The sequence below is a fragment of the Patella vulgata genome, chromosome 1 (assembly GCF_932274485.2).
Source record: "Patella vulgata chromosome 1, xgPatVulg1.2, whole genome shotgun sequence".
Classification (NCBI taxonomy): Eukaryota; Metazoa; Mollusca; class Gastropoda; family Patellidae; genus Patella; species Patella vulgata.
Window position 1 is genome coordinate 71,081,390 of NC_065879.2, and position 14,632 is coordinate 71,096,021.

General features: G+C 36.7%; 1 protein-coding gene across 3 annotated transcripts in view; it reads left to right on the plus strand.

Moving 5' to 3' along the window:
• The window catches only part of LOC126815950 (neuropeptide receptor npr-1), a 49,586-nt gene extending 37,327 nt beyond the window's left edge, over positions 1-12,259 (plus strand). For all 3 annotated transcript variants that reach the window (XM_050542084.2, XM_050542076.2, XM_050542092.2), the window contains one exon: positions 9,887-12,259. In XM_050542084.2, the coding sequence (XP_050398041.1) occupies positions 10,038-11,222 (1,185 nt within the window). In that variant the 5' untranslated portion in view covers positions 9,887-10,037 and the 3' untranslated portion in view covers positions 11,223-12,259. The remainder of the gene's footprint in view (positions 1-9,886) is intronic.
• Positions 12,260-14,632: the final 2,373 nt, after the last annotated feature.

A 14,632-nucleotide genomic window follows, 5' to 3' on the forward strand; every position in this document is an offset into this window, starting at 1 on the left:
GGAAGTTCGACGTAAAGACCCTTTATTTGACCCAATTCAATTTCCTGCTTATACGCGGATATTAAATTTCTATTCCTTTTGAATATACGAGGACCAATGTAATTAATACGAAAACCCCTAGAAAACCGGGGGGGGGGGGGCTATATCATAATGTCAGTCATTGAGTCAACTGGCGTGGTTTCGAATCCCCGGTTGTACGTGACAAGGAGTAGGGTTGCCCGTCCAACCTCGTCGGTTTCCTCCCACTCCTAAAGACCCCTACGCGCATGCGAATTATTGAAATAAAATTAAACCATATGTTAGTCCCGATATGATCTAGTCTGTGTCGAGTGGGCGTTAAACCTCATTTCTGTCTCTCTCTAGCTTTAACTGTATTTAAATTCTTACAAATATCAATGGAATTTGAGGACATTGTCAACTTTCACTAAAATATACGGAGCCATGAATGATTTGGGTTGATTGATAATTGATTGTATTACTAATTTTGTATTTGGTAGAGTATGCTCATTTATTAAAGTACACTGTAACAAAAATTTCCGTGAAAAAACGTAAAAAATTCCGGAAACAAAAATTATCAGGAAAATTTTATCCGTATTTGTTTTTCCTGTAATTTACAGAAATTCCTTCAATTAACATAAATTCCATTTTCAAATTCAGAAAAAAAAATCCTGGTAAATTTTCTTTCCTGAGCATGAAGATGATAAAAATTTCATTGAATTAACCATTGACTTTATACCCGTGCGTCAAATAGCTTTATCTAACGTCCGCTTCCACCGAAGTGATATCGCAGATAATCTTTGAACATAACCTCTATACGCTAATTTATGAATCGAGAGCAAGGTATCACAACCCGCCACTCGTTGGAGGCTTTCAGTGGTAGACTCTGCTATAGAGACAACCTGACTTACACTGGCCAACGGGTTGTACTATCTGGATTTAAGCTTGATTACCAGATATTACAACCTTACCACACGAGGCATTAAAACATATTTTTAAATATTTATGAAAATACTTACAATCTGATTTCCGTATGATGAATAACAATACACTTTATAGATCTTATAAATAATGGAAATTAGATATACATTTCAATTAATATACCAAACGTTACAAAATATGATTCTTCATATTATGGTTAATCCATTGAAATGAATACTATAACATGATCATTATTATAAATGATTATATATGTATATGATTACTTATCGTTGTACCGCTTATCCCATAAAATAACAGAATTAAGTCCATTACAGAACGGAATAAAACATTTTATCCCTAAATTTCACGGAACTTCCTTGTCATTCCACAGTTTATTCCGTAAAATAACAGGATTAAGTCCATTATAGAAGGGAATAAAACATTTTATCCCTAAATTTCACGGAAAATTCCTGTTAAATACTGAATATTCCACAGAAATATATAAAACACGTAATTTGAAGAAATAATTCATGCTTTTAACACAATTTTACCAAAAAATCCTTCGATTAACAGAAAAAAGGTGTTAAACTACGGAATTCGGCCACATCAAAAATTGATATTTTTTACAGTGTACCAACCGATGTCCTGATTGGCATTAGCCATACTGTACATTCCTAGGCGACACACTATTATTTGTTACTTTTGATGTATATAATTGTTTAACTATCGGTATATTATATCTCATTCATAGAATTATCAGTTTGTCACCAAATTAGCACTGATCGAACTTTACCACTTACGTCATAATGCTATCATTGATTATAATCTATAACTTTAATCCTAAAAATTGATATCAAAAGTCGATGTATTCTTCGTTCTTATTCCGTTAAGAGTCGGGTCATCACACATTGCGCTTGGAAATGTCGAGAGCGTTCCATTAGCATTATGCAATTGTGTTTATTGGTGACGAATTGCAATCCGGTCTTTCCTGTGTGGGAACGGAGATACAAAACGCACCCTGTCTTTCAGGGGCGTTAAGCGTGTGGTGATCGTTTCCACCTGGTGGTTTGCCGAGTGACGCAAAGGTTCACACTCGTAGGGTCAGCGATGTGATTGATACAATGGAAAGGATTCAAACACTCATTTTGAGATTAATATGCGGTAAATTTTATTTCTATGGTTAATCGTACGATTAAAGGATATTTTACGTACACTGCCACTTCGTCTAGTGTTGTGTTACTTAAACCCGAAATGACGTAGTCGTATTGAGTTGGACATTCAATTCCATATAAGGCAAATCTATACTAATACTTGTGACTGTCGTTCGTTTGTGTGTCTGTCTGTTCAGGGTGGAATATCGTTTTTTTGTTTGTCTGTTCATGGTTGGCGGCTACACTAGGGCTGTCCCGGGGCTGAAATTTGGTGTATAGGGGTAGCTCGGACCGGTGCGTAACATAGGCCTGGTTGCGATGATCTCCCACTTCCAGTTTCGGAGTTGTGTTATTTTCAGTTCATGGCTATACCCGTGCTACGCCGGATCGGCCGAATATTTCCCCGAATATTGACCACTTTAACCATTATTTTTTTAGTTTCGTTTTAAAGGCCCAATACCACTCTAGTTGTAACTGAATAATATGTCCCAATCTTTATTCTGGTCAACAAATTGTACTATTTTACAATATTCCAATTAATTGATGATACAAATTTCATCTTAACACACCTAATTTAAAGAAAATTGGAAAAATTCAACTAAATGATTTTAAAAGCCTGACGTAAAGCTTTTTAAATGTGACTTTGATTTAAAAATATTTTTGAACCCTTTGGACAAGTAAAATAGGATTTAATAGATAATTTACACAACAGGTAGGACACTAACACATCTAGTACTTAGAATAGGGCTATTTTTTATTTTCTGGAGCTGTCAAGCCAGCAAGAGTGTTATTGTCCCTGTTTTCTGCCCTATACAACTAAGTGCTCGGCGGTTCACGACAAAATGGGGTACCCTCGGATGAATTCGAGCTGTATAGGCCAATGATTATGCGCGTTATTTTATTATTAGTTCCGAAAAACTAATGCGCATAGTCCGATTACAGGTTACGTCCATAACCTTTGTGAGTTCAAGTTAGTGACGACGGTTCAAGTCCTCAACCCAATTTGGGAAGTTCAATCGTCTACAATTTATTATTCTAATATAATTTAAAGTTAAGTCTGATATATCTCTATGAAGTGTGATGGTTTTTATATTGAAATTTCAGAACATTATTTTGTGACACAAATTGTTGTTATTATTCATTTATCTTTTTTGAAATTTTGACGAATTTAGTCAACTCTGTTAGTTGTAATTTCCTAATACAGATTTGCAATTTAATGTTTCGTATTTATGCTATAACATAGTAAACAATTTTTAAATTATCAAGAAAGGGTATTGAAAGTATATATAGATAAAACATTCTTCTATCTAGAGTAAATGGACACATGAAATAGTGTGCGAAGGCCTAAAATGAGTAAATGTCACCAATTTATTGTCACTAGCACTCGGCAAACCTCGGCAGATTCCGTTACACTACATCTAGCCTCGGTAAGTGATATGTACCTACGCCTATACAATTGCACCGGTTTACTTATTAGGAAAACTTGCCGCTTTTAAAAAGAAGTTATCAAAATTGCGTCGTTGGAAGCGTGTGTAGAATTTTCAGTGTAAAGATGTCCTTGTTTGAAGAAAATCGGCTAAACTTGAAAGAAAAACAGCTTCAGACTTCGAAATATTTGTATGATAAAACATTCTTCAAATGCGTTGTCATGGGCAACGCCGTTGGTAATCCGGGAACTTGAAAGTAGCCCCAATGGCGGACTTGGTCATACAGCCGAGGCTAGATGTAGGGTACTGGAATCTGCTGTGGTTTGCCGAGTGGGTCACTACGTCCGATGTAGTCTCTCATTGACGCTGCATTACCTCTATAAATTGTTTCAATGGCATTTAGAATTCTCTAGCGACTAGAGAAGCCTAGTTGAATGAAACGTCTCTCAGTTATAAGCAGCAGTAATTGTAGTCTCTCTCCCTCTCTATCTCTCTTTCAGGGCTGATATATGGCACTAACTTGACTGAAACGATCAAATTTGGAACGTAGCAGAATATTGGCATGAGGCTACATTTATATGTTTATTAATCAGGGCTCTTCGTCCAATTACGGATATGTACAAAATAACGTGGTTTGTGCTCATTTCAAATGCCACATAAAACAGAACAGATGAAAGAGCCCAGGATCCTATTTTTTGGCTCCTACTATTTGATTGACGGAATCAATTAGATTATATTTACTGGAACTAATTCTCTTTTTCGTCGAACCTAACACAAGTCTGACACAAAACAGCTGGCGGTAGCCGATCCTCAAACATGATCTTCAAATACATTTATTTATTTTGCGGATTTTAATCGTTAGCGATCCGCAAGAGTAATTGTTAGTTCGTGCAGTGGAAATCTCGCCGTAATCCAGATTGCTTATCATCCAATAAAACCCATTGTTAATGTGAAAAAAGACGCAATAGTAATGTTTTGTGATTTTAATTTTTTTACTTTATTTTGGTGTCGAAAAACGAAATAGAATACATCAAATGCCCGAATACACGGACCAATTTAGTAATGATTGTCAATACTTTCCAAAATAGGCCCATGAAGCAAGTATGCAAATACTAAGTGTCACCTTTTGCTCATTTTACGAAACAACTTCCTCCACCCCCCCCCCCCCCCCCGTACTAACCGAGTAACCGATTTACACTAAATGCGGTATATATTTTTAATCAGATATATTTCGAACGGTTATTTATTTTGTTAATAATTTTTTTTTAAAAATTGTATTAACATTTAATTTACAGCGCCTTATTAAAGGGGGTGGCGGCGGTGGCTCAGTGAGAACATTTAAACGTTGGCTTACTAACCTGGTGGTTATTCTTCGAGATTTTCCGGCCCGTTTTACCCCAAGGAGTTAAGAAGGGCGGAAGGTCTGACAAAGATATTGTCCAGCCGTTCGGAGGGAACGAAAAACCAAGACCCCGTGTACACATTGGCGTGCACGTAACATCATCATTGATATTTGTAATTCGAAATAGGAGTAGGCCATAGCACAATTTCCTTCATAGCACACTGCATAGCGTATGCTCGTCTTGTTTAGATCAGTCTCTCAATGATAGTGGCAGCTGAGCGAAAATTTATTTCTGATCACTTTGTAGCTGCCTGACTTCATCAATTTGAATTTTTCCGCTTGCTAATCTGTTTAATGTAACTTATGGGAGACCACAGAAATAAATGGTGTGAAACGTTTTTATCACCTATTTCAGAAATCAATATATTACATGGTAATGGTAATTCAGCTGATTTCGACAGGGGTATTACAAGACTGGCGGCCATATATGCTTTTATAGACTTGATTTCCCAGAAGGCAAAAACAGAAAATACGTATACTCGTGTTCTTGATAAAATTTATTTCCATAGTACATCTGTATGCAAAGAGGAGTCGGGGCTTGGGGAGGCGAATGTCTTAACGACTGCGCGTTAGATCGTAAGGTCTGGCATTGTGTCAAGTGGCATGGTTTCGATTCTTCGCTTGTAGAACTGAACCATATGGTATTCCCGAAATGACCTAGTTTACTTTGAGTATAGACGCTTTGATTTAACTTCACTGTTACATCGTTGTATTTTAACAGTAGAGACAGGTCTGTTAATTCTTAACCGAGATATAGACGTTTAACGAATTAATGTTAGTCATACACGTTATAACCACTTTATTCCAGATATTAAAATGCTTTCCTCTAAGTAGGCCAGTTCTAAGATTTCTATGATTTCTATGATTATTTTGTATTTCCCGTAGAAAGTGATGACGCCATTCTAATATAAACTTAAGAATATATAAAGACACATTAGTTTTTATAGCAATTTCCTGTGTTTCAATTCCTTTGTCCGCCTTATTTGTCTCCGGTTTGAATGTATCTTGAATATCTGCCAAAAGGTAATTAAAATCGAACAGTCCAAACGTAGAGTTCACATTGGTCTTTATTAATTTTACTTCGTTTTATGCTGCCTTATTGACACCGGTGTGTTTAAATCATTTTATCCATGAGTCGTGTTAAATTTACATTAGAATAATTTCATTAGCCTTCTGGTCCTAGCACATTGTGGTTTACCAAACAATATAGAATTGACAATATTTTCTAAGTAAACCTTTGAGAGATATTCAGATAGTTTAGAAAAACAAAAGCCTTAAACATAGTTTGATGTCCTTATTCACGAGAAACGGTCTCTATATTCTCTACCGGCAGTTTTTCTCTTTTGTGTCGGCGATATATTATAGTGTCATGGGTAAAAAATGTTATCATTTTAATAAAGTCTTTCCTATAGAAACCCCGTTGGGAATTGGACTTCTGACAAATATAATAACTATATTGTTTCATCGCACTGCTCAAGACCCCTACGAGTACGAGCAAGTGAATTATTGAAATAAACTTAAACCATATTATTATGTTATAGTCCCGATATGACTCTCGACACAAACCACGTCATTTCGGGATTGATTAATCCTTCAAAATAAACTCTGCTTAAAGTAAACTTGTCTGATTACACAACACTTCAGTGATGTTTAAGATAGAATGCGATAATTAGTTTGTTGTGGCTACGTGTGCAGTGCGGGAGGTGATTGGGTGTGTCTACTAGCACGGACTTTACCTGGACAGTCTACTCTTCCTCAAGATCGCATACGTACGACTGGATACCCGTGTCGCTACCGGGCTTATTTGAACATTCTTCTAAGCACAGCCAAAGGAATCTAACCCGGTATTTTCTGGTTGTGGGATTAGTGTCCTATCCCTTTATTTTTATCTTAAAGGTCGTGAGGTAAATAAATGCGGTCAGTAAACTCGGGGTACAAATGGCCCCAAATGTTTTATCGACTGTCTCTATCGGTATTAATAATTCAATTAAAATCGACATGAGTATTACACGACTGATGGTCATATTTGTTTTAACCGACTTAATTTCCGAGAAGGCACACGGAGCAGAACGATAGACTGGTTGTTTTGATGAAGAATATGGGAAATTTACATTTCCACAATAGAATTCATAAATGTCTTAGGGCAACATATATAAAAGAGCATTAGAGCTCTGGTGATCAAAAATAAAACTCAATTTGACCCGAGTTGCCTATACTGTTACATTGTGGCCGTTTCAGTTAGAGTATATGCAAAATCTAATGATATCCCTTATGATCAACGTGTTAGTCTATTCGATTATCCAAATGAAATGAAATGAAATGGGGTTTAACGTCCTACTGTTCTGCTCCTATACTGGGCTAATGAAGACAGGCATACGCCATACAGTGTGCTATGAGGGAAATTTTGCCCGGGCAGCGGCACTATCGCCTACTCTGATATCGAATTCCAACTGCCAAGGGATCTTTTACGTGCATTCCAATGTATACACGGGACCTCGGTTTTTCGTCTCATCCGAAGGACTAGACAGCTGTCCTTGTCAGGCCCTCCGTCCTGCATCACTGACAAGGGGGAATCACGCCGGAAAATCTGGATGAACTTTCTCGGCCAATGCAGGGATCGAACACCCGACCTCTAGGCTAGCGAGCCAGCGTCTTACCCACTTAGCCACTTGATCCCCCTATTCCATTATCCAACACCACGAAAGATATAATGATCTAAAGCGCACGCGTTATACCACCCTATCACAATATATGTTTGCCAACAGTACTCAATAAACACTTGAGAGATATTCAATAAATATAACAATAACTAAAATAATAATAAAAGGAATAATAATGATTAGTACTTGGCGTGCTTTCGTACATGTTGTTTTTTCCCCTTTTAGTGGGGCAGCTATGTGTAAAAAGCGTCCAAACCTGGTTACAAGCACTAAAACTTCCATGGGTTTGGGGTCATTGATTAAGACAATTCCGTTATCACTAAAAAAAGGAAGATATTTCGTTGCCTGATAAACGGCCATCTTGAAAATGGCCGCCATCTTGGATTTTTGAGTGGCTAATTTATTAAAAAGGTAGTCCTCAAGTAGTAGTTATGCCAATTTTGATAATTATATCCGCATTTGATCGATTTACCTGAATGAATGCAGTTATCTCCTGCATTATTAGAATTATGCAATGTGTTGATAGATCATTTTCTTGCCTCAGTAGCGGACGTTGAACCCCATTTTTGTTTCATTTCATTTCCTTTTGTTGCCGGGGATCACAGTGGCTAAGTGGGTGAGACGCCAGCTCACTAGCCTGGAGGTCGGGTGTTCGATCCCTGTATTGGCCAAGAAAGTTCATCTAGATTTTCCGGCGTGGTTCCCCCTCGTCAGTGATGCAGGACGGAGGGCCTGACAAGGACAGCTGTTTTGTCCTTCGGATGGGACGTAAAAGATCCCTTGACAGTTGGAATTCGATTTAAGAGTAGGCCGTAGTGCCGCTGTCCGGGCAAAATTTCCCTCATAGCACACTGTATGGCGTATGCCCGTCTTCATTAGCCCAGTTCGGAGCAGAACAGTAGGACATTAAACCCCATTTCATTTCATTTCATTTTGTTGCCTACAGAAATGACTGATGGATGTTTCATGAGTAACGAATTCTATATCGACCAACCACAGTTTTTTACGTTTTATATCAATTCCAATTTACTATATAATTGAATAGTGCCATGGGTAAAAAATGTTAACGTTTCATCATTTTAATGAAAGGGTTGCCGATAAAACGCCAGTGGGAACTGGACTGCCGACATCATAAGAGTTATAGATATGTCGGAAAAAAAATAATATATAGACAGTTTTGAGGGAAACGTTATTTTTTTTTTGATAATCATAAAAATATCACAAACACCATTAAAAGAAAACTATCTTTTGTTGCCATATTTTTTGTAAAATAACAGATACCAATATATGAAATAACGTGGAATAGAAATAGGTTGGTTTGACCGGTATATCGCACCATTATTATGCTATAATATAAAGAATTGTTTCTATCATTGTGTATTTAATAGACGGTTCAAATTGTACAACAAGGTACAAAATTCACCCATTTCCTGACATAAAAATGGCCTTGGATACCACCCAGAATGTCCTCGAATATAACATATGTATCATTTTAGTAAACAGACTGATATTATTATGAAATTTAATTAGCACATCCGAATATGAAAAAAAACATGCTTGAAAAAATAGTAGACTTGTTATTATTTTATTTATGATATAAGGATGGATTTAATAGAAAGCAAACAATACTACCAGATAGTCTACATCCATTGGAAGAACTGGATATAGTAATATTTGCTTTGGTACTAAGTTTAAAGCAGTATTTAATGTCCAAAGGGATGTTTCAGTGTGATCGCCATAAGGGCACAGACAACGTCAATAAAATACAAATTTGCCAGAGGAATTTGTCGTATGGTCTGTTTCATGACATGATTGCCGCCTTTAGATACGATAATACATTATTTTATTCGACTTTTGGATGGGGCTGTAAAATCAATAGAATATCAATGTGAACTTTAACAGCCATAACTTCTGTTATAATTGATCGAATGGATATATGCTTGTGAATGGTCTTAAACCTATAATTCTGGCACGTTTAGGAATTTATTTGGGAGTCTGACTAAATCTGGTGGTGCATTTAAACTGATAAGCATGTTCAGTTTGTTCAGTTCAGGTTCTGGGTCCGCCCTTAAAGTGTCGCTTAAGGGCTGTATTCTGGAACTTTGTAGGCCAATAAAGTTTGCCTCATAACCCCTGACTTGCCTTTTAAACTGATACTGTCACAGATAGTGTTAGGATGCACAGCAGTGTAGAGCCCAGCAAAAGCATAAACAGTAGGGGTGTTTAGGTAGTCGAGTGGTATAACGCATGCTTTTAGGCCATACGGTCTTATATTAAGTCATGTTTAATTCTCTTTTAATCATTTTATTATTTTTTTTTATTTTTCAGAATGTGAATGTTGAATAAACTGGTCTGTAAATGTTTGTTATGTATGGAACCATCTAATGTGGAACTATTTGGTTAATACCATCATCACTGGATACATGAAAGAGTGAAATATAGTCTTAGCTCGGATGGTATAATTATTAATCTTAACGCTATGCTACATTTGTTTTCATATTTCAAGATACTTAATATGAATGAAACAGCCATGATACCCCTTACGGACAAACAGGTTATGGATGTGTTAAACCATAAAAAGACCGTGCTTTTAATCCCGGCATTAACTTATACCGTTATACTAATGGTGATTGGTCTAATAGGGAATCCACTTGCTATTTATATCTACGGGTGGCGCTGGCAGAAAACCACGACCAGGAATTTCCTTCTGTGCATTTCAATTATTGACTTAATCAACTGCTTGTTAACTATGCCTACAGAAATTGCGCTTATGGAAAGTTTCTTTTATTTTGAAAACGAACATGTGTGTAAAATGTCGCGATTCACCACGTATGTTTTAAACAATACTACGTCACTGATTCTTGTGCTTATCGCGATTGACCGTTATATTCGAATATGTCGACCCCACACCAAGCCTATCCCTTACAGGGGTGCTTTCGTTGGCTCTGGGATTGCTGTCCTTGTTGGAATTTCCGTATCATGGCCGGCACTTATTTTATATGGACGACGGGAAGTTGTTTTGCCACTTCCGGGCAGAAATGTTACTGGAGTTATGTGCCTTGTTAAAAGTGATTACGTTCAAACAGAGTATCCCTTCGCTTTCTTTATATATTTGTGGATTGGTGTCACAGTTACCGCCATTGTCATTGTCATTATGTATTTTATGATTGGAAAGGAAGTGCTTAGGCGGAAACGCGAGAGAAAAGCAAAGATGAAATTAATGAACGATACATTAAAACGTTTTCAGATGAATCGAAGGAGTGTGACCTCAAACGGGAGAAATCGTGACCGTGAAGAATCGATACAGCTGTGTGAGCTTAGTATCATGTGTACTCCAAAATTTAAGCCTGGCAAATCAACTTTAATGCTTTTCGCCATCGCCGTGGTCTATTTATTAAGCTTTGTTCCATTTTTGATCGTCATAACTATACGGACGATACGTGGTGAACAATTTTACGACAACCTCTCAAGAGGGGAACAAGTTGTCGTAAATATCTTCATAAGGTCGTATTTATTTAACAACTGCTTCAATCCCGTGGTATATGGGTTGTGTAATTCCAAGTTTCGGCTAGAGGTCAGGGATATTTATCTAAGGTTATGTAAATGTCAAGGTCAAGACGATTTTCCGATACCAAGATCAAACAGTACTAATATCGATCGCTGATTTTTGTAGCTTTATATGAATACAAAGCACAATACAAATATTTCAGCTATGCGAATTTATCAACTAAGAAGTGTAACTAACCCGTTTAATAACATGTCACACGAAAAATCAAACTTTTATTGTTAATTCTTCATCGGACTCCGGATATTATTAAAGTGGTTTTAGATCTGTCCATCTCCACGAGAAATTGATTCCAGGGAGCCGAGGTGGCTCAGTGAGTCATATATTGGATCGCTAACCAGGAGGTCTCGGGATTGCTCCCGGTTTGCTCGGGATTTTCCGGCGTGTTTTCCCCTTGTTATGCCGAATGGAGAGTCTGATGTTGGGATCGGCCGAAATATGCACACTTTAGCATGCACGCACAAGAACCCTTGTTGACAATTGGAATTCGAATTAGTAGGCCGTGCCGTTGTCCGGGCAAATTTTCCTCATATCACTCTGTGTGGCGTATACCCATCTTCATTATCTCGGTCGGTGTAGAGAAGTAGGACCTTTAACCTCATTTCATTTCATTTTGCTAATTCTTCGTAGTTTCAACGTCATTAGTACTTGAACTGGAAATACACATGAAACAATTCTGTGTGATATAATTACTGTGTACTAGGATCCTCTGACCTTTTGTAAAATAATTGGATATTTCCAAAATTTGTGATATTGTTGTTTCAGTGATACAAAATCAGTATACGAACATTAAAATGTAAACATAAATATTGAAGTGTTCAGTGGCCAATGTTAAGAGATTCCCAAGCAATAGCATAAGCCCAGTTCGAATTGAAGTCATTCTTGGATAAATCCTATCTGGCGTCTTAAATTAGCATAGCCTATCGCAAATGCCTGAATGAATATGACTGATTTATGTATGGTCTCATCGGAACGTATAGGTGCTTTTTGTGGAAATCCATAATGTCAATATCGTTTTGTGGTCTTCGATTCTGAGCAATATACATGTAAATTGTATTATTTTGTGAAAGATATGTGATTCTTAAAATGTTTGTTATGTACCATTGGCGTATTGAACTAAGTATGAAATTAAACCGACACGCATTTCTTATTCCCTTTTTTCTAATCCATTGTTATGAATATCAAGAATCGCCATTTGTTCTTTCAGTGAGAGTTTAAACAGATAGATTATTCTCTTGCAGATATTTAGACACAAATAACAGGCGGAAGTCGTTCATAAAAGTTACATAGTTATAAGGGTTTTTATCGTGGTCTTTTTTATGCTTGAACTCAAAACATCTTAATTATAGGTAACTCTGTCCCCAGCCATTGTGTTTATTGTGGTGGCTGACGGCAAGACGAGCAAAAAAGATAGGGTCCATGGGTCTGCCAATTTAACACATATCATTTATTAATACTCATTTCCGACTTTACCCTTTGAACGACTTAAAGCGCAAGACAATACAGCTACCACGTATCGGCATTTCTAAATTCTATGTGGAATGCACGCTTTGAATGGTAATTTATTGAGCTTTCAATCACTGTATAACAGAAGATGTTTTGTAAAATTTGTGAAATGTGGCAAAGAACAGGGCTCCGTAGTTTTAACTAGCATATGAGAGTCCGCCCTCAATAGAAAGGGTAACCTAATGTTTTCGGCGTTACGAATTTTTGCCCCCATCCCCTAATCCCTCCACCAACAATTTCCAGGCTATTTTCGAATCATAGTTTCTTTTCTGGAGACAATTTAGAGTTCCGAACCTATTAAATCATACAACTATTATACTACTTGTTACCATGGATTAGATCGCCATACTTGCCCCTTTCCTTTCCCGTATATAACAACCATACAGTACAAATACATGACAATAATTCTAATACCACCAGTGTACAGGCCAATGGGATAATTATGTGTTAATCGTTGGCTGTGCCCTATTTTCAAAAATAAAAATTCACGCGCAAATGTCCTTAATGATCACTTAATTAATTATGGGGTTTCATGGCCGGTGTGTGTGTGTTGGGGGGGGGGGGGGGTATTGAACTAAATTTATCGTCTATGAAAATACAATGGCTCTGTGTAAAATTGGTGTAATATACTGCTACCCTGCCAATCGGTTATAGTGCATTTCCCACTTTAAAAACAAGAGTAAACACGCGATCATCAAGTTAAACATGCGTAAATTTGGAAAAGGAATTCTAGATCTGTCGACCGGTCTTTTGTCACCATAGCTTTAAAGATGGGTTCCCAGAAAAGTATTTATCGGGTGGTTATTTCCAATAAAAGTATGGCAATTTTGGTATATATGGAAAGTAGAGATATCCAATCTTACTAGAAAAATACTGGATTCCCCGAAAAACACTCATGGAGCGTATATAGGACAAAAATGTAAGGGTTCCCCTAATCAACAGCCCGACGATTAAGAATTTATGCACGCGTGATGTCAGAGGTCACACGCGAACATTGAGGGCTTGATGTACAAGTTGATAAACTTTATGAAGAGTTAGACGTACAACACTTTCTGAGTTAAAAATGACGGAAAAAGACGCGGGTAGTGGATAATCCGAGAATTTAATTAGGATTCGATATTTGTAATAAATAGTAAGCGATTAAAGACAACATCGTCTTATGTATGCAATGAATTCTCCTCTGATTTCCAAGACGTGACGTAAACATGACCTGGTTTGATCGAATTTTAATAGCAGGGCATTCCTTCGCAATTACAATGTTTGAGAAGGATTTGAAGCATAATTATGACAAATTAATTAGTTTGAATATGTTTTTAGTCCATATATACCATTAAATCAACCAGTTTGTACGCGGGAACCCATCTTTAACCATAATCCTGTGCACTGTTGTTTGTAATATGAACTACGTAATAAACAGTTTAGTGCTAACTGCGCAACAAAAGCACAGATCCAAAATGTCAAAGATAATGGGAAAACCTTTCACATTGACAAAGATAAATAAGTAATAATAGACTTTATTAACATGTCACTGTGACAACCACGGAATTCTATGTTACAACGGGTATATTTTCTTTTTTTAAAAAAACGTCAAAAATAACCGGAGAATGTCAAGAATATCGATTGATTTCTACAATGTGGTTTCGAATTTATAGGCATAAAAAGCGTAAATTTCAATAAATTTCAACTAATTATTGGGTCTTTTTATAGCCACATAATCTACTAACTGTATGAATCTATGTTTTACACCCGGAATACAGTCGTTCCGTTAAATATTTTTCAAGATTTTAATTGTTTGATTACAATTGGATTGAAAGGGGAATAACTCAAAACACGTACAATGGCATAAATATATTAGGACTAGTAATTATTTGCCCTTTGACTTAATGTTAAATCATTGACCTATAATATTTTCTTTAATCTTCCAGTGATCTTTATAACTGCAAAGAGATCAATATGTCTCATTTCAAATCGTTTGTTAAAAATATTGAAAGCGAGGTGACCAT